At 33.2% G+C, this 27,225-nt stretch overlaps 2 protein-coding genes across 3 annotated transcripts; both read right to left on the bottom strand.

Moving 5' to 3' along the window:
- Nucleotides 1-25,298, bottom strand: LOC128222113 (monoacylglycerol lipase ABHD2-like). Of its 2 annotated transcripts, none has more exons than XM_052930960.1 (9): nucleotides 24,856-25,298; nucleotides 18,291-18,522; nucleotides 17,819-17,991; nucleotides 17,144-17,311; nucleotides 14,673-14,856; nucleotides 7,135-7,332; nucleotides 6,670-6,739; nucleotides 5,706-5,790; nucleotides 1-5,140 (listed from the first exon to the last, which is right to left on the bottom strand). In XM_052930960.1, the coding sequence occupies exons 2-9, from the start codon at nucleotides 18,452-18,454 to the stop codon at nucleotides 4,755-4,757; spliced, it is 1,428 nt and encodes a 475-aa protein (XP_052786920.1). In that variant the 5' UTR covers nucleotides 18,455-18,522; nucleotides 24,856-25,298; the 3' UTR covers nucleotides 1-4,754. The 2 variants fall into 2 exon arrangements, with proteins under 2 accessions (XP_052786920.1, XP_052786921.1); XM_052930961.1 differs by having other exon boundaries at nucleotides 25,152-25,296.
- LOC128222112 (uncharacterized) lies at nucleotides 7,512-12,777 on the bottom strand. Its single transcript, XM_052930959.1, has 2 exons — nucleotides 12,306-12,777; nucleotides 7,512-11,656 (listed from the first exon to the last, which is right to left on the bottom strand). Exons 1-2 carry the CDS (start codon nucleotides 12,614-12,616, stop codon nucleotides 10,288-10,290), a joined length of 1,680 nt encoding a protein of 559 aa, XP_052786919.1. The 5' UTR covers nucleotides 12,617-12,777; the 3' UTR covers nucleotides 7,512-10,287.
- Nucleotides 25,299-27,225: the final 1,927 nt, after the last annotated feature.

The raw sequence follows: 27,225 nt of genomic DNA, 5'->3' as shown, positions 1-27,225 counted from the left end.
TAAATCAACTTTTATTTGCATTCATATTAAGTGTAAAAGTAGGAAATGTGAACAATACAACAGTAGCATAAACTCTTGAGATGAAAATAGACAACACATATATAAAGAAGAACACTAATTTATGCCCGTATATGAAACAGGACCCATAAACATGTAAGTCATCAAACAATAGAAAACATGATTTGTACACAATAAGAACAAAAAATTATAGAACATTGTTAGAATTTATAGTATTTCCAACTGGTTTTAACTTGACTTTTAGGTCAGGATTTTTTTGTAACAAAGTGATAACTTGAAATGCACTAAAGACATAGAGCCGAATAATCAGAAATTTGTTGAAGCTAAGATGTTTTGAACGTCATTGTTGTTGTTTTTTTAGAAAGTTATATGGACAGTTTTGTGATCTGCGGTACTTCTTACAAAGTCTGAGACAACTGTTTCATCGTTGCTTAAGTTTTATTTTAATTTATATGCAAATCATGAAATATTTCCTCTTTAAAAGTTAACTGCAATTCTGTTAACAACGTTGTTAACTTTAACAAAGTTCAGGCCAATACTAGTTAACATTGTTTTGCCTACTCTTGGGGTGATACATTTTTTTCATGGCTTATTAAGACCACTGAAAACAAATAATTTGTTGAATGATGGCCTTTTATCGTTGACAGTATATTAAATCCAAGGCCATTTCAACCACACTTTTTTTACAAATACCATTAATATCAAAACATTTTGAAATTGATTTGCATAATAACCACATCACTGGTTTTAAAAACAACAACAACAACAACAACAACAACAGCAATATATAAAACCTAAAGTATTCATAGTTAACCATTTAAGAGACAGCTACCTATAACATAATAACACATCTAAGTATTATCGGTAACAAAAACATTTTCAACCAATGTATATTTATAACATTTAAACATTGCACTGAAAAAAATGTATCAGCAAGTACAAACTCTTCCCAAGACTAAAAGGGCTTGAATTAACTTGAATTTGCATGGCTTGAAGTGCAGACCCAAAAGGCTTGGATTAACTGGAGGTTGCACGGCTAGAAGTGCAGACCTAAAAAATTCTGGATTATTAGAGTTTGCATGATTAGATGTGCAGACCATTAAGTCTTGGATAAATCTGAGTTGGCACGGCTAGAAGTGCAGAACAAAAAGGCTTGGATTAACTGTAGTTTATGGCTTGAAGTGTAAACCAAAATGCCATAGATTAATTTCTTTTTGCACTCCTATAAGTGAAGACCTAAAAAGGCTTGTATAAACTTGAGTTGGCACGTTTAGAAGTGAAGAACAAAAAGGCTTGTATAAACTTGAGTTGGCACGGCAAGAAGTGAAGAACAAAAAAGGCTTGGATAAACTTTAGTTGGCACGGCTAGAAGTGCAAAGCAAAAAGACTTGGATAAACATGAGTTGGCACGGCCAGAAGTGAAGAACAAAAAGGCTTGGATAAACTTGAGTTGGCACGGCTAGAAGTGAAGAACAAAAAGGCTTGGATAAACTTGAGTTGGCACAGCTAGAAGTGAAGAACAAAAAAGCTTTGATAAACTTGAGCTGGCATGGCTAGAAGTGAAGAACAAAAAGGCTTTGATAAACTTGAGCTGGCATGGCTAGAAGTGAAGAACAAAAAGGCTTGGATAAACTTGAGCTGGCATGGCTAGAAGTGAAGAACAAAAAGGCTTGGGTAAACTTGAGCTGGCATGGCTAGAAGAAGAACAAAAAGGCTTGGATAAACTTGAGCTGGCATGGCTAGAAGTGAAGAACAAAAAAGCTTTGATAAACTTGAGCTGGCATGGCTAGAAGTGAAGAACAAAAAGGCTTGGATAAACTTGAGTTGGCACGGCTAGAAGTGAAGAACGAAAAAGCTTTGATAAACTTGAGCTGGCATGGCTGGAAGTGAAGAACAAAAAGGCTTTGATAAACTTGAGCTGGCATGGCTAGAAGTGAAGAACAAAAAGGCTTTGATAAACTTGAGCTGGCATGGCTAGAAGTGAAGAACAAAAAGGCTTGGATAAACTTGAGCTGGCATGGCTAGAAGTAGAACAAAAAGGCTTGGATAAACTTGAGCTGGCATGGCTAGAAGTGAAGAACAAAAAAGCTTTGATAAACTTCAGGTTGTATGGCTAACATGAACATAAGAACATGTTATTCTACTTATATGTGCGACACGTGTTCAACAGTTTTGGAGCCAGAGTTGATTGAATATTTTACACTCAAACTACAATCACATACTTGCGTATATTATTTGATACATGTTTGTTATTTTGAAGCTTTAAAATTTAAGAATGAAATGTAAACATGGTGTTTTAAAGTAATCGTTCCCAGTAGGACCATGTATGAATGAAAATGGTTTCATATTCTAAAATATTTTGAAGATTGTTTTATATTTCTTTTCATATTTTTTCTCTTTGGCATCTAGGTCTATGGCTTTAAGTTAGAAGAGAAACAAAAAAAAATCACTTATTATATGTTTAGTCCATTATAATCAGTTCCGTTTAAATATTTTTAACGTTTTTTGCAGACAAGGTGGGCTGTCGCTGCTACAAGCGACGACAGCAACAAGACTTCCCATATGAATTAACTCTTCTGTCCCGAAAGACTGACAAGCTAAAACACCTAAAGCAATAGAAATCAAAACGTACATTATACAAGCAGGCTAAAAGGTTAAAGCCTTCATAAACAATTGACACAACGCTGGTTGTCATTTTACCATTCAATTGACCAATAAAGGGCTTATTTGATGTCAAAAAAATAGCACATTGTTTGTATATGCACTATTTCACCACCCCATACAAACAAACTCCAACAGGTGACCAGGCATAGCTTCAAGCATAATAGCGTCTTGTTAAATGTTTAAAAAGAAAAGGCAATATCTAGTAAAAAAGAAAACAGTAAAAGGTGCTCTTTGTTATACACTTATAAATTATAAAAGGATAAAAATTATTCCCCCTCTTCTTTACTCCTTTAAAAAAATATTTAACACTTCAGAAGTTATAGTCTGAAGTAGGCAAGAGGAAATGACTGGCAAGTGGATTTTGCTAAAGTCTAAATGCATACATGTTATTTATATGTAAAAAAATAAAACAAAAAACAACATTTTTTCTAAACGTTATAAGAAAATGGCTCAAATTTGTTAGTGGATTAACATCTTTACATCTTTACAACCGTTATTTGTGGCCATGTATAAAATGGTGTTGAATAAAAATGACCATGAAGTTATTATTTGTCCACATTCATTAAACCAAGCAATACATTGTCAAGGTGAACAATGGAAATATTACTGATGTAAACTGAATAATTGAACATGGACAATATAATTAAAATCCATTCACTTTAAAACATTGGACAAATAACATTTTAACAAATGGCTTAAGCCAAGTAACTTTAGAACTTTAGACAAATAACCTACGACGAATAACCTTCGACAAATAAACTTAAACAAATCACCTTAATCAAATGACAGGCTAAATAACCTTCAGCAAATAAACCTTAGATAAATAACCTTAGGAAAATGATCTTAGACAATAAGCTTAGACAAATAACTTTAGACAATTGTCTCTAGCCAAATATCCTAAGACAATTTATAACCTTCGGTAAAAAAAACGAGATAAATAACCTTAGACAAATAACAGACCATTATATTTTACGTTTGGTTAAAAAAATTTATACACAGTGAGTTTTTAAGTAAGTTATTTATAAAAAATAAATTATACAAGTAAATCCAATATGCTTAAAATTTTGAACTTTAAAGCACATTAACTAAAAGGGTTTAACTATTTCATAAACATATTTTATAAAGACAAACAGTAAATGAAATTGATTTAAGATAGACATCACGGATTGACAGTCATAAACTAACAACTAGGGAACAACTGACAATAAAAAAACACTTTAATCACAAATGTTACAAGAGTATTGTCATAACATTGTAACAAAAACATGAACATGGTTAACAATTTTAGATTAGTAAAAAAGTATCATTTTCAGTGACATAAATACTATGCATAGGACTTTTAAGTTATGGGTGAGTTTTTGGACCCTGACTCCAACAACGAGACCAAAGCTATCAATACCTTCATTTTTTCTCTGCAAACAGACAAGCGTAACATTATTTACCTGGTAAGTCACAATCACATTATGAGAATATTGAATTCTTATCTTTTGTATTATATTATATCTACCATGCTAATGGTAATTTCGAGGGGGTTCTAGTACAAGGGAACACTTGTGATTTAAGAAGAAGAAATTGGCATCTAGATTATGAAAATTAATGTGTATATATTATATATAAAAAACTATATACTAAAAATAAATAAAAAAACATACACTTAATAGAATATTACATGTAAAGTATTTGAACACAAAAATGTCCAAGTAACAGGACTATAAATACAGAAAAAATAAATTTCAATATGCATTTGTGCCTATTCTATGTGTTAAGCAAGATGTACTATAAGTTATAGGTAGACTATTATATCGCATTAGGCCATGGCAAATCGATGCTATGTTTATAGTCATCAGGTGGGCTGGTTTACAGACTTCAAAATTAAAAAAAATCATTGACCAATAATGTAAGTAAAATACGACTTTCTAAAAACAAAAATTAGAATAACAATGCTCTCAGCCAAGATATAGCAAATTAGGAGTTAAATTTTCAAGATGTATCAACCAGATAATAGGAGAATGCTGCTATCAAGGCCTTATCTACTTTCCTTGTGTTAAATCTCTGTTAATCTGTTTACAATGTCACTGTACAATGGACGTTGCTTGCTGTATAATCTCACCCCTTTTCAGAGTATCACGTTTTTCTTTATCTTCAACCTCTTTGTCAATAACTGCTCTCTCAAACGTGAACTCCTGGTTAACTTCTCTTTTTCTCAAGATTACCTCCCTTGAGTCATCCTCAGAGTTATCAATTATTATCTCCCTTTCTGACAGCTCTTCAACCTGCTTCACTGCAATTGTCTGGGAAGGGTGCTCTCCCTTGAGATACACACTGGCTACCCCATCAGCATACTCGATAATCACTCGATCCAGCCATGTGATACGTTCCGGGACAATCACTCCTCCTTCGAAAAACCCAAGGTGGCCGCCATGTTTAGTTGTTATGAGTATACAGTTGTCAGTTTTCTCTAAAATGGATACATAATGTTTATGGCAACACCACTTAAATGTAATTAATCAAATTTTGTCGAAATAACACATTCATAACTGTCATCCTTTATTTTGGCTTTAGACAATTTCATACAAACTTTCAGCATGCATTCTAATAATAACTCAATAATAATAAGCATACATGCCATATTTTCTGGAGACCATTCAGGGGGATTTGTTCAAAAGGCTGAAAATTCAGGGGGATTTTGGTTGTATTCAGGGGGATTTTTTAAAAATATTTTCTTACATTTGTGTATTTTGACTTATTAAATAAGTCAAAATACACAAATGTAAGAAAATATTTTTTATGAATAGTAATTAAAATTAATGAACTAGTATTTTATGCACAATAAAAAAATTGTTGACAGGTGAACATTCTTAACATGTATCACAGTTCTTTCCACGATGACTGTAAACATTTGGGGATATAATGTATTTGAATGTGTTTTCTTGAAACGTTATATTTTACAATGTATGCTGTATAAGGTAAACAGCCAATTATACAATTTGTTGGAACATCTCTTACAACAGTAAAGTACATACCAACATACTCCCTCGGGTATTTGAGCAGATCTGGGGGACAAACAGGGTCGTCAAGGGCATTTACAAACAGCATCGGAACCTGGATCTGAAATCATGGACATACGGTGATAAAAACATCTGCTAGTAAGTGTTTAAGGCAAGGGTCACAGTAAATGAATATGTGCTGCTTCAGTGTTGCCTCATTTTCAATATTATTCCTAACATAATTCAAACAAGTGTTCATCAATATGTATAAACATAATTATTTTAGAATTGCTCTCTAACTTGAACTCGAGATGTTTAAATAAAAATGTTTTTTTCACAACAATCTTGATGTGAAGATTGTTAATTTCAAGTTTACCATGTATGTTTTTTGGGCGCGTAACTCAACAATGATCAGTGCCCATGTTACGGGTCTTGCCACAAATATACATTGGTTACATCTGACCTAGGTTTCAAGTGAAAATCATGCACGGTATTTTAATATTTGTGTTATGGCAACGTTTTATGTTTTCAACAAAAATGCTGTGGTTCAGACACAAGCCAAAACCTTGACTTTTTGCTATAATACAACAGACATCCTCTAACAGTTTATATTTGCCATCTATCAAAGGGACTCAAGTCACTTATCATAGGGTCAGACAATTAAACTTTTTTGCATGTAAAGTGTTAACAAAATGATTATTTGAATGATCAAATATCATCCAAATTTCAAATAAGAGTTAGACAAATGTTTGAAAATGTATTAGAGAAACCTCTAGTATTTTTTATGTTTGATGCCAAGCGTAAATAATGCTACAGAATTGAAAGCTAACTTATTTAAGGATTAGTAAATCTTTTCAAGAATATATCAGTTGCTTTTTGCTGTTGTTCAAAATTGAAGTTAAGTAAAGAAAAAATATTTCAACCAAGTCTGTCCTAATTTAATGTTCCAAAAATAAAATCTGTGAGTGTGATTCTTTTTTATAGAAAACTGACCACTTACATTGTTGAGGTAATATGCTGAGCTGCTGTCTTTGTAATAATCATGTGCTGACTTGTATCCAGCTCTGATGCTGTAATGTAAATATGCAACATTCATTCATTCATATATGTTCAAATCACAAATGAACATACAACAGGTGGAGCATTTTCTATAGTTTCACATAATAACCATCAAGTTCCAATATCACCATTCGATAAACAAGAGCTTTTCATAGGTTGGCAAAGAACTTAAACGCAGTAATTTAAACCAGAGTAATGAGTTTTGTGACACCAAATGTTATGTAAGTAAAACATATGTGCAAAGTTATATGAATATTTTTAACAGTTTCTTCCAAAATGTTCCTCACTGTGTGGTCTCCGATTCCCAACATTGACGACACTAAGGCTATGACAAAACATGCACAAAACAAGTTATTTCAAACATTTTAATAATTTGAAATTTACAAGAATCAAGCACTTCTCATACCAGCTGTAGTTCTCGTCAATATCATACAGAGATGTTGCATTGAACACACAGTCTTCCTTGAAGCAGCCGAATAACTTTTGAGCCTCCTTACTAAAGAGCAGATGTTTATGTCTCGATAGCAGACGGCGCATGTTTAGAGTCATCAGGTACGTGTACACTCTACGAAGATTGCTCCACTGAACAAACAGGTTCTTGGCACTGAAAATGAAGGTGAGAATATCTTTTTGAAAGTGATTTGAAGTAAAGACCATTTGGCATCGCTTGATACCTTTGTGTTTTGGTTCTATTGTTGAGCTTGCGGAAAGCTGGACACAATTGTCACAATGATGGTTCGATGTAATTGCGTGCTCGAGTCTGTCCATTCGATTTTGTTTGGATCGTCCAGGCTGTAACTTGGCCATGCAGAGGAGGAGTTTAAAATAACTGTCATTCGTTAGAAGAGGTTGTAACGCATAAAAGACTCATAACTGTAGGTCAAAGATTAGCTCACATTCAAGTCACTTGTCAAAATCCTGGTCAGGGCTGTAACTTGGCCATGCATTGGTGGATTTAAAATACTTGGCACAGATGTTCACCATGAGTAAAAGGCAGGCAGCGTCAAAGATCCATGTCTGTGGGTCAAAGGTAAAGGTCACACTCAGGGATCTTTTGTCAGATTTTTTCAGGCTGATCCATCTGGCAAAAGAGGAAAATGCAAGTTACCTTTAGGCACCGAAATTGGCTAAACAGTTCAGGAGAAGATTTCATTTAAAGAAATTGTTCGCGTCAGACAACAGGGTTCACAATTGTTCAACATGAGTACTAAAATTAATAAGCTGGTAATATTGGCAAAGCTAACACAGTGGTTTGAAAGAAGAATTTATTAGAATGTTTATTAGTATTTGACATCAGATGAAGTTATAAGATAGTTATGTTGTCTGGCAAAAGTGGAAACACGTGGTAAAATAAAACAAGATAAAAGCATCATTTTGATACCAAAAATAGTTATGAATACAATAGAATAAAATTTATAGAAGAAATACAATAAACACTGCTTATAACAAGATCCATGGGACAGGCCAAACTTGTTCCTTATATCCAGGGAATTCTTTATATCAGGAGATAAAGCAATTTCCTGATAAACGATGAGTGTATTTCGAACTAAAACATGCAGCAAAATATAACTTATTATACAAAAAGGTAAGTAAAGAAGCTGTTTATTTTTGTGACATATGCAATACATTCATAACATAGTTATAACATATTTACAAAAGCTTGCACCCACCCCAACAGGTCTGTAATTCCCCAAAGCTGATAAAATTTCGTATGTTCATGCAAGTTAGCATAGACTATAAATTCAAAACATTGTTTGTGCAAATCACTATAATAAATAACAAGTTTCACATTTCGGATAAATAACACTTCGTCTTCTCAAATACACACTTACAGTAATCTCTGATAGTTTTCTAAAAGGTAAAGACATCAGAATTTACTATTCATATTTCGGCTGCTTACCTTAGGTGTATTTCATCAAAGTACAATAAGGTTATATATATTTCATTCATTCCTCTAGGTCATTTATTCTCATGCAATAAAATTTCTTCTACTTTTAAATCTTATCATCAGGTAACATTTTTTGAAGAAAACCCACCAAATGTATACATGTTGTTCAGCTGTTTTTTAATTAATCTAAAAGATAAATAGGGATGGACCTTTCACTAGGAAAATGAATCTGCTTTACAAAAGCTGTACTTTTCTGATAAAAAGTGCAGCTGTTGGCAAAGGCTGTGCAATTTTAGCTAATAATATCAATAGCTGCATTTTTATTAAAAACGAAACTGCTTTGCAAAAGTTGCTGTTTTCTGGAATAAAGCAAAAGCTGTGTTTCTTTTGGCTAATACCGTTATTCTATTTGAAGCTTTTTGATATAGGATTGTACAATTGTGTACATATAGGGATGTGTGGACACATTTTTTAGTTTCAGGAATTCATTGATTCTTGGCATGACAGCCATGCAATTGCAAGTAAATAAATCATAATCGTGCGAAAACAACAGTGTGAAAAAAATGAAAAAAACATTTTTGGGTAGTTTTTTCATTCCGGCATATCATAATTAATTAACCAGGATTCATGATAAGCATTGAATTTTACATACAACATAGAAGGCCTAAAATCGGGCTTTGGAATTTTGTTATATCCATAAATGATAAACATGTACTGGTATACAGAAATTGCTGTTCGCAACGAAAAGGTAAACAAATCATATATAAGTGTGATTCAAAATCCCCATGAATTTGAGCCTCATACATCATCTGATTTTGAAATTTTCAGCAATTACAATAACATACTTTTGAAACAGACAGCGAAATATCTTTATTAATTTGGGGATTCCTACAGCTGATACTCGGCAGTCATACAAAAAAAAGCCATGGGTCTATTTGAGTATAAGAGATTCATACCCTTTGCATGATAAAGGGGTTTAGGCCACCTTTTGTTTCCTAAGTGATTTGATTCATTTCAAGGTATTTACTACTGTTTTTGATGCAAATGTACAGCAGAAAAACAATGAAAAGCGAATGGAAATGAAGTACTTTTGCCGAACAGAAAGCAATAGTAATCAGCACCAGAAATGCACTTATTCAGTTCTTGTGTAAGGATGTTAATTTGCTTTCACATTCCTTCTGCGTCGAGACTCTTTTCATACATCTGTATGAGTTCACACATTTGTAAACATGCATTCTCACTTAAATTTCACTTATCACTTATATTGGTATAAATAAATACATTAAGCTTTTTGAACATATATATCGTAACCCAATAACACATTATTTCATAAAAATTCATTTCATTTGAATATATCACACTGTTGATCCATGATAACTCTTGATTATAAACAGTATATTTTTACAAATCACCAAGAAATGGAGAGAAAAAAAGCACAAAATTAAGATTTCTACTCTTATATACTACTGTATACTTTTATGACCATGTTTTATTCACACTTTATTGCTTAAACTTAATATACATACTAATATAACTACTGGACACACATTTATATGTACAATATTAAAAACATTATATAAGACAGCGCTGTTAATCACATACAGTGAATAATGCAAATTGAAGACAGCATTAAAGTACCAATGCCATTCTTGCTTAATCTTTCTCACTGTTTTAACATGTCTTGTAAACAATTATTTGATCCTGACCATGGTTTCCAACAATAAGGCTGGAGGTTTGTTCACTGAAGCACACTGACAAAGGCAAACACAAGCCATCAGCCCTCCTGGTGACTGTGGTTAGCTTCTTTCTCCCCTCTCTGTCCACCTGTAACACAGTGTGAGACGTACTCCCACACACAAACACATGGCCACTTGGGCTGACACACAGTCCCCAGGGTCCCTGAAGTTCAGGATCTTCTAAAGTAGACAGCATTTGACCATCTTTATCCAGTGTTATTAATTCATTCTTATCATAACTTGTTACATAAACTTTCTCACCATCTAGACTTACAGCACATTTGCATACTGAACAACCAAAAGACATGCTTATATAAATCTCCTTTACAAAATCTCCATTCATGGTGTACTGGTACAGGATTTTTTTGTTGCCCACATACAGCTGGCCCTGGTTGTTGGCAATAGAAAGGCATTGGTGGTTTGTGCTGAACTTTCTCACTGTCTGTAGCTTCCCTCTGTTCACCGAGAAGAAGTGAATCTCATGCAAAGTCACACAATCTATAGCTACAAGTATTTCATGACTTTCAGTGAGACACATGTGTTCAGGATAAGAAGGAAGATCACAGTGATCAATGACTTTGTACTGGTTATTCAGAAGCTTCACTCTGCTGTTTCCACTATCAGCAACAACCACCTCTCCACTTGGCAACTCACATATACCCACTATATGGCAGATTTGGACATCCTTCTTTATTCTAACAGAATAGCGGCTTGAACCTTGAGTCTTGTACACGTGATCACAATCTGTTTGTATTGGCATGGAAATAATACTGTCAACATTTCCAAGAATGTTCAGGTTTCTGAAAAATGGCAATAAACTTTCATTAGATAAGAAACTTATTCTTTTTGTTGGGCTTTTCTTTATTTCTAGCATGGTGCTCTTGGCTTCACTCAACTTGGTCTGACATATTCTGAATCCAATGTAAGAACTGGTCTCCTTGTGTTTTCCAGTTATCTGCTGGAGCTTTTCCATCATGATCTTGAGTTGGCCATTCATATTTGCACAAGATTGTATATCATCTTTGATAGTCTTTTCCAAATCTTCCATCAGCCCATCTAACTGTTCAACTGTCTTCTTCTCAAGCTTGTCTAGGATTTTGTTTATCTCTTTGCGGAAAGCCTTGATTTCAGCTACGATATTCTTGTATGAGACCTTAAGTGATGCTTGGTCCTTCATCCTTGCATTCTTGAGCTCATCCAGCCTGCTCCTCATCTTGTCAACTGCTGCTGGCAGCTGCTTGAACTCTGCTGTGTTCAGGAAGCCCTTGGCCATATCCGGCAGATGACTGATGCTGCTACACAACCTGCAATACATGGACTTATATGTATATAACAAACTGTTGGATAAAAACAAAAACACTATAATTCAGGAGACTTTGATCTGTGGCTGTTTGGAGCGCTCACCATGGTCAGGCCAAATATAATAACAATTATGCTGTTAACGGAGCAACACTTCTTCTAGCTTTTTTACTAATTATTACACTCAAACAATGAATAGGCCGATAGTTTTTATGTAAAAGGGGCATAACCCTAGTTTTGCTTGTCTCGTTATTATCTGCGCACAATTTAAAGCTTCTTATTTTAAATGTAAAAGAAACCTTACTCTAGTGTAACTGGCCCCAATTTATACGATCAAAATTGACAAAAACATTATGCTCACAAAAACTGTCACCAAGTTTCATCATGATTGAATATTAATAAACAACTATAGTCATTATCAGGGTTTTGTTGACACTGCCTCTAATGCAGTCTCAAATGCCAAAATAATATGCATATCACCTTTTCAACAAATACTTCTTTATTATCATGGACTAACAAAACAGGAGATAAAACCACGTACTGGTATTTCTTTATTTCCAAAACAAATCTACCATTTAACATCAGGATGAAAACTGAATGAATGTTCATTTAACTTATATTGGATATATTTATCAAATTGGCAAGAACAATTACCTGTGGTTTAGAGCCACACAGACACTGCAGCAAAGTTCCTGGTGGTCATCACAGTGGACATTCAGCTTGTCATGTAGGTCACATCTGTCCAAGGAGAACCCAGCCCACTTCTGAATGTCTCCACGGCCGTAGACGGTATGTTTGTTATGATATCCATTATGTAAATTTACACACTTGTCACACAGATAGTGTTCACACTCTGGACAGTAGTGCTGGGCTTCAGTGTTAAGGTCATTTTCCTCACACTTTGAACAACTGTAGTCATGAATCAGGTCAGATCCCTTGTAAATAGATGACCTTCCAGAGGCCATTCTTTGTCTTCTTCTGGTCAAATTACAGTTTATTTCAACTCAAAAATGTCTAGTTAAACAGACTGTTACAGATATCAACACTATCATATTTTACAGTGATTACAATACCGCCATTATACAAAAAATCCACATTATTGTGAGCAGGCATTGCTGTGACAAGTTTAAACAGCATAACTAATTTGGCAATTGTCCCAATATATTTCAAGAACCAGGAAGTAAAATTCTTCATTGATTCTTCAATCTATAACCTGCTCTGACCATATTACATTAAAGACACAAACTTCATTTTAAATCTAAATAGGTCGTGCAGTTGTCCTAAGTTTTGACAAATTATGATTTATCAATATTGCAAGGCTAAGTACTCATTTCAAATGAGATTTTTGTACCAAAGTTTATTAAAGATGCACTCGTACTCCCGAATAAGATTTACCACAATCAATACATTTGTTTAAATATACTATAAAAAGGATGAAAAAATGGCACAAATTATAGTTCTTATAAAGGATCCCCAGTTTAATTCGAAAGAAAGCTGCAGTTAACACAGTATTTCTACCTTACGAGACGAAAGTAAATCACAGTAAATCTTTTAGCATTCACCAATCATTTAATATTTTTGTGTTTCAGCTATTAAATACACAATTGCAATCTTGTTATCAGTTATCAATAATTTCCATAAATGCATTATTTAGTAAGTAGTTTAAGGTTTATCTCTCTAAATTTGTGTTTGTTATACATATGAATGTATTGATTTTGAATAAGAGTGTCACTTTAAGAAGGAAAGAAATAAAACTTGGAGAAAAAAGAAAAACTTCCACTTTTGATACTGTTTACATGATTGTCATAGTTTAGGAATAGCCTAGGGCCAAAAAAATCAAACCATTCAATGACAGAAGTTACAAAGTGCCAAAAATTGCTTCCTCTTTTGTTTACAGATGCCCGTTGAGAATGAACAATAATTGCAATGTAAACACCAAAGATTCCTGCGAAAGTGTTAAATGGTCCCATTTGAGAAATAATCAGTGATTGCATGTACCTTCAAAATACTTTTTACTTGAAAAGTTATACAGCCTATTGATAGACAACTCAAGATGAATGATGTTTCTACCAGTCATAGTGTTTTAAACATATTCATTGCAGTTTTTTGCAAACACAAATACAAGATTTTGAAAGGCTATAGTACACACATGAATAAATTTCCAAAGGAAGGTTTAATTTGTTAGGTAAGTGTGGCCTTGGCTTTGAAAGTATGCAACAAAGAATATTTGTGAGAAACGTTGGAGAATTTCATACTTTCAAAAGATAAGGAAACAATTCTGTTTAGAATCCCTCTTATGTACAAAACCGCTCCTGAAATTCTTGATGAAACGTCCTCGTTTCTTGTTTATATTCCTACCATCCATTGAGAAGCTATAAAGGAGTCCGAAAATGCAATATTGACCTTTGATCCCTACAGTGGCCTTGAATTTGAAGTTGGTTTGACCTTGAGCTCTGGACACCAGTCTAATGTGGTCAACATTTGTGCTCTACCAATTCTAAATCCTTACATCCGTTGAAGAGTTATGCCCCTTACATACATCTTGTTGTCAACATTTTTGCCAAGCAATTAAATAAAATTCCAGCAGGAAAATTTGAGCATATCTAGTTAATGCTACATGACACATATCCAAACTCAAGGGCTAGCAGGTTCATATAGGATCACTAACAAGAACTGTCATAGGACAGAGTGCTCAACTATATGCCACCTTGTCTTAGAAATGAATACAATAATGATGAACTAGTAATATGTGCCAGTCAAAAGCAATAAAAAAAAAGACAAACTAAAAAGATCAAGAAACGCTTAAAAGTAAATGAAATCTATTGCTTCATATTTGATCATCTGTAACAAATCTTCATACAGTTTAGAACTCCTTTACCCCAAAATTAAGCATGCCATAGCTGGCAAGATACCAAAACCTAACACTTTTAAATATAAATATATGAACAATTTCTGGTTGCTATCATTATTAACAACTAAATCAACTAGTCTACTTTATAACTGTACAACCGTAATACTCACTGGTTAATCTCGAAGCCCTGGCACACCGCCACCCCACACAGAATATCATTTTGGTGGGTAGGGTTTTCCCCAAGGTATTTCGTCACGATGTTACCTCCCATGCTGAACCCCACCATAATTATCTTGGTATGGGGGTACTGGCCCTTCAGGTGGTCAATCATCACTGAAAGTTCATCTGTGCCACCTGAAAAAAACAACACAAAGTCATGGCACAAAATCATTGAGTTTCAAAACATGAGCTACAAATGCGGAGCAAGATGAAGACAAGGCTGCTCTGTTTTCCTCCGTTCACCAATGGGCATAGCCCAAAAAGTATTAAAGCTTTAGTCATTGGACTTGCTACACATAATTAAATGTGTATCAACTGAATATCTTACAAGTTTTCAAGTTACGTCAACTGTTAAAAAAAAAAAAAAATGTAAATTGTCTTCCATATTATCAATTGTTCCATAATTTCATGTTTATAAACACTAACTGAGATTTTGCAATTCAAGGTTCATGATTATTTTTTTCCTATTAAAGCTGCACTCTCACACGTTTTGACAACTTTTTTATTTTTTGTCTTGGAACGTGCCAGTTTGTGCGAAAATTCATGGAAACCAGTTATATAATACTGCTGACAAAAAATAAGATCGCAGATTTTATTTAAGTTCAAAAATTGATGTTTTATGCATTTTTCTGAAACAGTTAGTAACAGTTTAAGGCATAAAACATTAATTTTTAAATGGTAATATAAAAATCTACGATTTGATTTTTTGTCAGCAATCTTATATCATTGGTTTGCAGATATTTACGCAAAAAAATGTTCTTTCCAAATGGTATATCTGTGAAAGTGCAGCTTTAATATTTAAACAAGAGCTGTCGTAAGACAGCACGCCTGACTACGCCGCTTTGACTTAGAATACAATAACGATGTAATAATACCAAGTTTGGTCTCTTTATGTCAAACCTAACTAAAATTATTCCATACATAAGGTGACTTTGATGCTGCCCTCCAACCAGCCTAGCCCAAACAATGACGCAAGTCATTCGAATAACTTGATTTCCCATTATGAAAATGTGGTTAAGAATATACAAATATCCCTTCCAAAGGAAATAAAAAAAAATAAAAAAAATCAAGGGCCATAATTTGTATTTAGGCTTAAAACGGAGATATGTTTCTTGTAAGAGGGTCGTAAATAATTCTGAATTTTATTAAGTGTATTTAATGAAGTTTCTTTATTAAAATTCCAACTTACGCTTGACTTTTACTTGCCTTAAACTTTAACCTAAGTCAATCAGGGGCCATAACTTGTATTTAGGATAATATGGAGTTATGTAACCTCATTGTGTGATGGTCCTGAACAACTGTGTGAAGTATTAAGTCAATTGAACAAAGGATATAGAAGTTATTAATAAATATTCCAACTTGCCCTAAAACTTTAACCTAAGTTCCACAGTCAATCAGGGGCCATAATCTGTGTAAAGAATAGTATGGAGTTATCTAACCTCATCATGTGATGGCCCTCAACAACTGCGTGAAGTATTAAGTCAATTGAATGTAGGGTAGACTTATAAGTGAAAATCCCAACTTGCCCTAAAACTTTAACTGGACGCCGACGCTAGGGCAAGTAGTATAGCCCACCTATTCTTTGAATAGTCAAGCAAAAACAAATTACGTCGATCAATTTCAGGGCATATCACCGATAACCCAAATTTAAAATTCTGCACAATATAAAATAATACAGTTAATACAAAACAAGAGCACCACAGGAAGCGTGGATGGCAAGTAGCCAGAATGATGGGACTGCCAACATATTTATGGATTTCGAAGTGAACATGTGTACGAAGTCCAAGTTTTATTTTGAAACAGTTTCTTGCATACTGGATGTGTGTTTCCAGTCATGTGACCAGTGCCGGAAAAACCCGTCTTACAACCCCCATGTAAGATGAGTCACGCAACAGGCGACATTTTATTTCTTTTATTCTTTGGTTTATGAAAAGAATATTATGCCATTTCAATAAAGCGCAATCAAATAAATAAGAATGCAAGACTTTTAATTAAAATTGGAAATAAATAATCGTAAAAACGCAATTTTTAGAGGAACTATTTGACGCAAGAGTGATTTGAAATTACTGCGCTTTATGACGCAAGTAAACAACGTTGCACACGCTTTTTGGTAAAAGGAACAAAACTGCCTATACTACCTCAATTTTTCCACAAATTTGAATTTTTAGATATGCAAGAAAATCCAACCCTCAGGAAGGCTGCATGGCTGGTAACTCGGCAAGCCTCGTTTACGAATTACAAGCAGGTCGAATATTTCTATCTGTACCGGAAACACATCATCGTCATGATAGATACTTATAATCATACATGTAAATGCTTCATTAGTTAGTTAGTGCAGTGGTTAGTGCAAACCACATTACTTGAATAGCACCATCCATATGTGAATACCCTGGGTGATATGAGTTACTTGATTAGTACCAACCATATGTGAATACCCTGGGTGATGTGAGTGTTTCACTCCGCAGAGCCCCGAGATGGTTTAAGATGGCCACTCGGTACCCATGCTGCTGGGCATGACCTGAGAACCTTCGCAGGTAAGTACACTCACTGCTGTTTGCAAGACCAGGACACAGGGCTAGCGTGAACTGGGCTGGAATATAGTATATAAGTTATACATTGTATGTTTACAGCCATTTAAATACTTGTATACATAATACTATGAACAAATAAAAAGTGATTAAAAGGATGCTGTCATCAGCTTAAGCAAGTTCATTTGTATAACTACCTAATGGCAATAAGTGCTTATAAAAAGAATTACCTCGTATCTAAGTTTTAAAAATAGTATCTTTAAAATAGTTTAAAAAATGATAAACATTAAAATAATGACAACTTTTGTTTTAATGTTGACAATTTTACGATTGTTTTTTAGTAAAGAAAATCCTTCTCAGCGTAACTTTGTAACGTGGTGCAATGTATATGATCCCCAATTACAGATTTAGAGGTTTGAACCCTGCTACTGATTCTTTAATGCTCTGATATAGAGCTTTATAATGTGATCATGTCTATATGACAGCCTTAACTTACAGCAATTTAGATGAGTTCTCAATCAATCTGCTGAGCATATGTTAATCAGATTGAGATCAGATTATCTAACTACCTTTTTCTCCCTCCTCATGTGGATCAAACAGGTCATATGACATGGTAGCGCCGTCTGGCATCTTGATGTGGAATCTCTTGCTGTCCGGCCATTTTGGCTTCACCTTACCCATCAACACATGCACTACAGTCTGGAAGTGCCCGCTCTTCCCCCAAAGCAGTGTTGGCTTGAACCTGTGAAGATACCGAATAGTTACTGCTAAATCGTACTTACATGTTATGTTTTTTAAACTGTATGGTTTAGTTATGTTACAGGTCATGTTATTATTGCATTCAGGGCTGTCTCTCAAAACAATGGGACAAATTATAAAAAAAATAGTTTTCAATCTTAACGATAGAGTACCCCTTCTTAATCATTAAGATTTAACACAATATTTTCCAACTATTATATAAAGAGTACATTTAATTGATAACCAGATTATAAATACTTTACCCAACAAACATATAAAATATATATTGAAAATTGAACTTACCTTGATGTTAAAATCGGACAGTTCTCAAGGATGCTTTTAACGAAAGAGTTCTTGTTCTTGAAATACAAACATGGGTTTTCAGTGAAGCTGAATATCTGTAAAAGTCTGAGCACGGCGCCGAGGAATACACTGATAAACATCCACTCTAGACCCATCAACCCCATGATGCAAAAGTGATGTTACTTCCTGTCTAATGATGTCACTTCCTGTCAGATGATATCACTTTCTGTGCCTAAATAAAAGACATCATCGGTAATTATTTAAGTTCAGGTCCATAATTTCATAGTTCTTGAATAACTTTCGATAACACCGAGTTTACCACAAATGTAAGTATAAGGAATTGTAACATTAGTGCAGGAATGACAAAATAAATCCAATTTTCACCTTAACATCCTATTTTAAATCAGGAATAACAACTACACATTCTGGTTATCTGAAAACTTTCATATATTAATGAAGTTTGACACAATTTTAATAATTCATCACCAGCATAATAGTTGCTGGGCATTGACAACATGTAAATAAACCTGAGGTGAATTATATTGCAACACTGACTATATAGTATATACAAAGAGTAAGATGCCTTCAGGTAACACTGACATAAATTGGTTAAAAGTATTTGATAATGACATTAAACTTAACCACAGCCATTTAATATTATAATTAGTTAACGTATTATAGTAAGTTAATGTAAGTTAACCTGGATTGCAAAAGTGCTTAAGGCCCTTGATATAATATAGCTTAAGTTATGAAATATGTAAAAAGTAATCTTGGTTTTCTTCAAACTCATTTCGGCAGTCACATTTTATAGTTTTAAAGTTTTTTAGCATAATTTTTGCCAAAATCATTGGAAACAACAAGGCAAGAACAAAACCCATACACTCGACAACATGAGCTCCATGGAATGAAGCCAACACTTGTTTGTTGTTTTATTTCAGTTGTACAAGGGGCATCACTTGACAACTGTAAAAGCCAGAGTTACGGGCCCTGCTATGAATATGTGTTTTGTCTGTGGCTACATGTATCCTTTGAGTATATTGAATGAATTTTGAGATATGGCCAATGTTTAAGCTTTTGCATGAAGACGATGCCAATAACAACATCAAAACTATGACAATACCTCACCTTTTGTCTGAAAACCCCCTAGATGACCTAACAAAGTGGACAAGCTATCAAAACTTTCTATTCTTTCTCTTTACTTTCTATCTATTTTCATTTCAAATTATAATATTACAACGCGAAAATGGCCGTAATTGGGTTTCTTAAAGCATCGAAATTATCAGTTACAAAATAGTTCATATGTACATCCATGTTCTTCTGCAGTCTGGAGTTATTTGTATTTAAACTCAGTACTTCATTGATTAATAACCTAGGTTCATCAGCATGGTGACCAATATTCATTAGAATAAACAATATTCCCCCTAGTTACGTCAAGATCTGGAAAGATTGTTCTAGAATTTTCTATTTAAGATCTTGGGGATTAACATAGTATTTTCTGGAACATTCTCAATTGATTTGGCAAACTTCTTTGATATTGGGGTTTGGGGTAAAGGTAAAGTTTCTTTCACAAATATCACCAGTGCTTCACATTTCTAAATCATGAAAATTTAACTTAATTAATCTTAGCATAACATTAAATTTTGTGGAGATTATTCTAATTGTATTAATGGATTTAAATAGTGCCCATATACCTGTAGTAGAAAACCTTCTGAGAAAGAACCAGTAGTCAGAAATAATCAATTTTTAATACAAGATTCACACTTTTTTAAAGTTGTGAGTCTGGCAGACTTGTGATTACCATATTCATTATGTGAATGCCTTAATTTAAATAAACACATTCCAGAAAATTATAAGAAACATTATTCTGTCTTTCTTCATGCAATACAATCAGGTTTTACTTACACATTTGTTTTGCCCACAAGCTAGTCAGTGATTTATGATAATATTTGCTTTATTTTACCATTGAACAGTAAAGAAAATTAAATAATAATTATCTTAAATTAGTGTTTGGCTCGTAATGTCTCTATACTACCCAGTAAGCTGGATTATTATAATCCACTTAGTAAAAACTAATAATTACTTCATGGAATTTTAGCAGTCATTTTCGTTTTGAGCTGTTTTCTTAACGATTAGATCCAAATCTACCTGGCAATTCTATTGGCACAAACATGAGCTCAAACACTAAGCAAATATTCCAACTCTCGAACGTTCATGGGCAGAAGTCCAAATGATTCAGATATTTTTTGCAGATTTGAAACTTACCTTAGTAACTATTGACTATTCTACAACATTCATAATGTACTTAACTTTCTTATCTAAAGGGTCAATACACATGCATTTATTCTGGTCTCAGGAGGTCAACTTTCTTATCTAAAGGGTCAATACACATACATTTATTCTGGTCTCAGGAGGTCAATAGACTATACCACAACATCTCTGATAAAAGGTGCTCAATCATGTTCTGTAAAATGCACTCTTTTTCTTATAACAGAGTGCAACAAATCATTAAGATTTTTAGAACAAAGATACAGATGACTGGAACCCTTCAACAAATGTTGATGTATGTTCATATATTGTCTTTGAAGTCCAAAATTTTAAGTAGTGTTAGTGACGCTTTTAAACAAAAGGCTTAAAGGTTAAATTATCCCTCAGTTTTCCAGAGTCCATGTGGGTGAGTGGTTTTATTGTCAGTTTTCTGTATTTTTCTCGACTGTACCAGCATGGATTCGCTCCCCATTTAAACCAGTATGATTTTAATACTACATTTGTTTTGGGTTTTTTTTTTGCAATTTTGGTATCAAAGAGTAAAATAACATTAGTGTTTTCACATAAAAAAAACTTTTAAAAATATTAATTTGGTCCAAAACATATGTGATTCCCTTTATGCCTTGATAACAAGATATCTGGTTATGCCTCAAGGCAATAACTATCATATCAACTTAGTAAATACTTTTAAAGATCAATCACCTCTAACATGAGGCCTAAACAAGTTTTAGGTCAATGGTCCCAAAAATGCTAGGCAGGGCACGGACAATATTTATTATATTTTTCGAAGTCCAGTCAAAACTGCAAAGCTTACCATGACTTTTCAGAATATTGTGTATTAAATAATTAATAGTCTATGTTATCAACACAAATTGATTTCATGGTTGCCCTAATCTTAAGTATTTTTGGTCTTAAACTCCCAAAAGATGCCCGAGACAGAATTTCCTGGACCCAATTTCTCGAAACTTATTAAGCTCTCAGGCTTATGTAGCTTATTTCAAGTTGCCAAAATATATAAAAACATAAATTATACTTAAATTGAATATTGATCAATGAAAAATTGTTTATTGTGATAATCATAAAGATAATTCCCCTTCTCAAGTATAAAAAAAACTCTTAAAAAGAAATTTTTTTGTAAATTGTTGAAACGCAATAATAGCAAGCTTAGCTTAAGCCTGCTTTAAGCAACTTAAGAAGTTTCTATTAATTGGGACCAGTCCATTTAATCAACACTAACACACTTAAAAATAATGAATTAAACTGTTTTCTTGTCAATATATACCAAATATTCCACCATTTTTTAGGTCTGATTTGGATACACAATTTAAATTATGTTGGAGCAACTGCAGCACTGTCAGTTTTTAGTAATACTGTAACAAAGGAGGCTTAGCCATGCATGCATGACAAAGGAGGCCTAGCCATGCATGCATGGCAAAGGTAAGTTTGTACAGGTACTCAATAAAACAGGACCACAAATGTATGAACCACGGGTATTATCAATTTTCAACTTCATATCTATACTGAAAAATACCTTCTAATATCTTAGATTTTATGACCTATACTCATACATTGGCCGAACCAAGAAAATGTTAGTGAAACTGCACGTTCTATATTTAATGTCATATTCCGACTTCAGAAAATAGACTGTTTGTTGTATAGTATTATCAACAGGATTCAAAAGACTCAATGCTTATAAAATAATTTCAGCTATCACGAACATTTCCATTGTTTTAGTCATGTGCTGCAAAATAAAAAAAAAGATTGTCATGATCAATTAGACCTACTTTTAGATTCTAGCTTTCGACCCTTTTGTTAAAGACAAAATGTATATGTAATGGAAGACATTCCATTTTTCTATGATTGTGTTCATTGTATGACGATATTAAAAATTTATATAATCTTAGGAGCAAATAGGAAATTGTTTCAAATCATTAAATCCGTTATATTATTTATTTCACACGTTTCGATAGTATAGCGTGAAATTTTTGTCTATCAGGATACGAGAGGGTTTTTACAGTAAAGTGCTGATTGGTCAGTCTTGATTTGAAAAAGGGTAGGGTGTTAAGGTCAGATAGGACACTTTTGATGCACATTGAATAAGTCTTTAAAATGGGGCACTAGCATGAGCAAATGATTGATTCATATTGTGTATGTGTTGTTCCAACTACTTTCAATACTATTAGTAAAATTGTTATGAATATCCTAGCTGTTATCTTGACCTTCATATCAAAAACATGTATATTTCAATGGCCTCACTTCCAAATGTCGAAGCCACAAAATCCCATGTTTTCAGTAGCAGCGGTTTTAGTTTTTGATCTTCAGGTAATTTGATCACACATTTTTTTTACAAAAGGCTAAAGTGACAATTTTTGTTGTAACAATTTCTGGAGGTTTTGGCAATTTTGCCTCTCTGTGAGATCTCCAATCATTGCTCTTTATTTTGATCACATGATACAACACCATTTTCTCATTGGACTATTAACTTGGCATTTTGCAGTTACATGTAGATGCGGCTCCCCTTGTTGATTTTAGTGATGCAAAAATCCTCGAACAGAAAAAATGCAGCTTCAGCATTTTGAAGTGAGGCCATGATATGCTATTTTAAACTTATTTCTGAAAATTGATTGTCTAACAAAAGGGGTCACAGGAGGGTATAGTAAAAAGGCAGCAGGCTGCCTGAAAAGGACAGCTGGTAGCCCCACCCTGCTATTTGGGCCTTGCTGGTGCACTGTATATGATTGCTTTACATTTAATAGTGTATTCATATGCATATTAACATATACCAAATAAAACTGCATAACCTCTGTCACCATTTATGTTTTACTTATCTGATAATTGTACTTGGGGCCAGATCATCATCAGCCTTGTACTTGCATTAAATACTGTAATCGTTATGTTATGTTATGTTATATAATGTTATGTCAGCTGTACATGAGTGCAACCTTCAATAAAACAATAGTAACAACACTCCTGTTACCAACGCAGACAAGAAGGGATCATTTAAAAAAACATTTCCTGCATGCCACATTGTTTACGCTTTCAGGAACTTAAATTTGTGGGTACTCCGGTTTCACCCGCAACACCATAATCTCACATAACATAATGCCTTCGAGAGCGATTAATATAATGTAAAAATAACTTGTTTCACAGTCGTTGTAAAATAAATAAGTTAATAAATATTTGAACTCTACGTACAACTTGCAACACTAACAATCTGTCTAGAATATTTCATCAGATGCTGTTTATATTTGCCGTTCACTTTTATAAATTTTTTTTTTAAATATTTGCTTGTCCTTATACTTTCAAAGGGAAAAAGTATTCACCCCCTCCCTTCAAACACACAACATAGATTGATCTATTACTGAGCATATGAAGTAAGTATATTTTTTTTTTTATCTCACCTGGGACCAATAACATTTTTTTTATTACACATTCTCAACAATACCTACCATCAAATATACAAATGAACACCTTCTCTAAATCTGCAGCATCTTTGAGCTGGTTCTGGCAAAATACACAACTTACTAGCAACCACAAAACATTTTTTTAAAGTAAAATATAACTTCTTCATGAATCCTAATGGTCCGCAAAGACCATTTTTAAAGATAAACTGTTGCTCAAATTAAGATATTTTTGTATCACAATTATTACAATTGTTTTGATTTATCAAAAACAGTGGTTCATATTAAGGATGCTTTGTTTAATTTGAAAGAAAGGTGCAGAAAACACTGCATTTGTACCTTTTGAGACACTAGTAGAATGCAGTAAATCTTTTAGCACTCACCAATCATTTAATATTTATGCGTTTCCAGCTATTCAATACATGGTTACAATCTTGTTATCTGTATTTTATATTTTCCATAAATGCTGTATTAAGTAAGAAGTTAAAGGTTCATAACTTAAAATTCATTTCTGTTATTACCTGTGGTTGTATTGATAGTAAACATGTCGGTGCCACTTTAGTCAACATTTTTTTACCACTTTCATTATTATTATTTTTAATATAAACTCATTTATTTCAACCAAATGTTTCGTGAACATCTTTGATTTCTTTCAGTCAACCTCGGATACCCACGACTGCCCCATTCCTCTGTTAAATGGAGAGTAACGGAATGTTTGAAAACTTTTGATTACTGCGGGTCATCCAATATGCTATTGTTTAAGGCTATTTTAATTTCATAATTATGAGATTATTCTTTTATTATCAACAGTTAGCAAGTGTTCAAAGTACACTATTTAAAGTACAAACTAACATTGAGATTTACAGATATTTGTCAAACATATAATTTGGTTTGCTTACCTTAGTAGCTCAGTTAATGTACGTATACTTTTGACAAATTGTACTCCCAACAACTTTTTACTGGATGATAATGATTCAGTTAGACCACCAAACAAAGACTGAAGCAATCACGCATACCATAATCAATAACAATACCACAAGACTTTCATCGTCCGATCACGTCTAAAGTCTATGAATGATGCTAATCACAATACTACCAGATGGTATTGGTTACTATCTAGAACGATTTAAATACTGTACTGTACAGTACAGTAGATCTACACCGAATAAGGTATTTAGAAAAAACTATTACGCACTTAAAATAAATAACATTGCAGTAAGCCAATCCAACTTTGAAATATCCTATTTTGATTACTCCTGGTCACTTAAATTGTAAAGGTCTGTCAAATTAAGTGTTACTTTTGACATTTGATTTATTTCGTACATCTTTATTTCCTCAGCTGTTTTTCAGGGGAGTGAACTCTGATTTATTTACATACCATTGGTAAAACTAGTTACATAGGATGTACTGACTTGCCTCCCTTACACAAAAGGGGCACATTAAAACGCACACAACAAAGACACATAAAGTAATGCATGCAACAAGTTTTCAACTTTGCATACAACAAACACAAGAAAACGTGTACAATAAAAAGTAAGAAAACACACATGGACATTTTAGCGTATTAGTTTAAGTGTATGGAGTCATTCAATTAATATTTTTATGGCTTATATCAAGAAAAAAAATGTTTAGAGTGTAATTGATTCCTAATTTTTTTTTGTTAAATTTGTATGAAAATATAGGATTGTAAGACATTTTCACACTTTGTACACTGAGATATATATCATAATTAAAATATATTTTAATTAATATGGATAGCCTCAGCTTTGCTGACAAGTTTACATACAGAAGTGATTTTTATATGTATCATAATTAAAATATATTTTAATTAATAAGGATAGCCACAGATTTGCTGAGAAACATAAATAAGTGATTTTTTATATGGGTAACCCTCAGATGTAAAAATTTGAAAATGAGTTGATAATATTTATTTAGTTTAATCATGGATGTAAAGGGTATAGGTTCGCTACATTGTCTATGTTTCCAAGGTAAAGAAAACTCTTGATCTAATTCATGGTAACAAACATTTCAAGACAATATGTTTCTGTAATAAATAAATGTGTCCAAACGCTTACAATTTTCGTTTTTATATGAAAAGCATTCAAATACGTTTACAGGTCAAGTGCATACAGCGTGTTAAATATACAATGTGCAAGCACATAACAATAACTTGCTAAATACATTCAGAAACATCACAGAAACTTAAAAAAAAAAAAAAAAAAAATGCAAATCCATGGAATAAAGCCTGTATATCTGGGTTTGCTATTTGCCTATTCACCAAAGTTGTGCCTAGGATGAAACTAAATACGAAATAAACCTATGTGTTATACACATGTCACAAATGAATACAATAGTTTTAAACAAATTTCTTTCATCATAGCATTTACCTTTTTACATAATATTTCAAATTCCTTTTTTATTACATGTATTTACCCCCTGTTCATACTTGTAGGTTATTACATATTTTGATGCCTTTACTCATATGGTCATGGTTTTATAGAAGGTTTACATGTACATAAGATATAAACAATTATTAGACTTGAATACAAAATCATCTGCGACTCTTAGTTTATCATGTGGCAAATATTGCTATAGGCTCAAATTAAGACAATTTAGGTAATTTGAAATTTATTGGGATCCCTATATTTATCAAGACAAAATGTTAGCATGTATTATTTAATTTCTCCCAATTCACACATATTAAAGGGATGCCATAAAACGGGGTACACTCAAAAGCCCCCCCTATCAAAAGCCCCCCGTTCAAAAGCCCCCCCTATCAAAAGCCCCCCGTTCAAAAGCCCCCCCTCAAAATGGGCAAGTGGTTCAAAAGCCCCCCCACTAAAAAAATAAATACATATATATATATTTTTATAACATTTTTTTTAAATATTATGATGAAATTTAATATAACCATTAATATATATATATGTTTTTTTCAATGGTCACTTTTTTTAGTTTACAAAACTGTTCAATACCGTTAATTAATGTATAACATGTACAGTACTTTTTTACTTTTAAATTTTCAAGCAATTTTCTTCGAAGCAATAAAAAATATATTTGTTTTATTGTCATTTTTTAGGCGATTGGACTTGTATGAGTCCTTGTCCGAGTTGAGTTGAGCCAGATCAAACACACCGTTCACTTGCTGATTACCAAGTCAATATGCTAATATTCTATCAATATGCTAATATTCTATCCAAATGAAACTCCAAGCTACTTGGTGTTTCGTCAGGAATAAGATTTATCAAAAGCCCCCCGTTCAAAAGCCC

Source organism: Mya arenaria, chromosome 16, assembly GCF_026914265.1.
Source record: "Mya arenaria isolate MELC-2E11 chromosome 16, ASM2691426v1".
Lineage (NCBI taxonomy): Eukaryota > Metazoa > Mollusca > Bivalvia > Myida > Myidae > Mya > Mya arenaria.
This window is presented reverse-complemented; position numbering and strand designations above follow the sequence as displayed.

Excerpts from the sequence above, each read along its gene's own strand:
- LOC128222112 (XM_052930959.1), bottom strand. The coding sequence starts at position 12,616 with ATGGCCTCTGGAAGGTCATCTATTTACAAGGGATCTGACCTGATTCAT. Across the intron at positions 11,657-12,305 it reads TGTGTGGCTCTAAACCACAG|GTTGTGTAGCAGCATCAGTC; the intron begins GTAATTGTTCTT and ends CATGTATTGCAG.
- LOC128222113 (XM_052930960.1), bottom strand. The coding sequence starts at position 18,454 with ATGGGGTTGATGGGTCTAGAGTGGATGTTTATCAGTGTATTCCTCGGC. Across the intron at positions 17,992-18,290 it reads TGTCCGATTTTAACATCAAG|GTTCAAGCCAACACTGCTTT; the intron begins GTAAGTTCAATT and ends GTATCTTCACAG. Across the intron at positions 5,791-6,669 it reads CAGCATATTACCTCAACAAT|ATCCAGGTTCCGATGCTGTT; the intron begins GTAAGTGGTCAG and ends CCATGATTTCAG.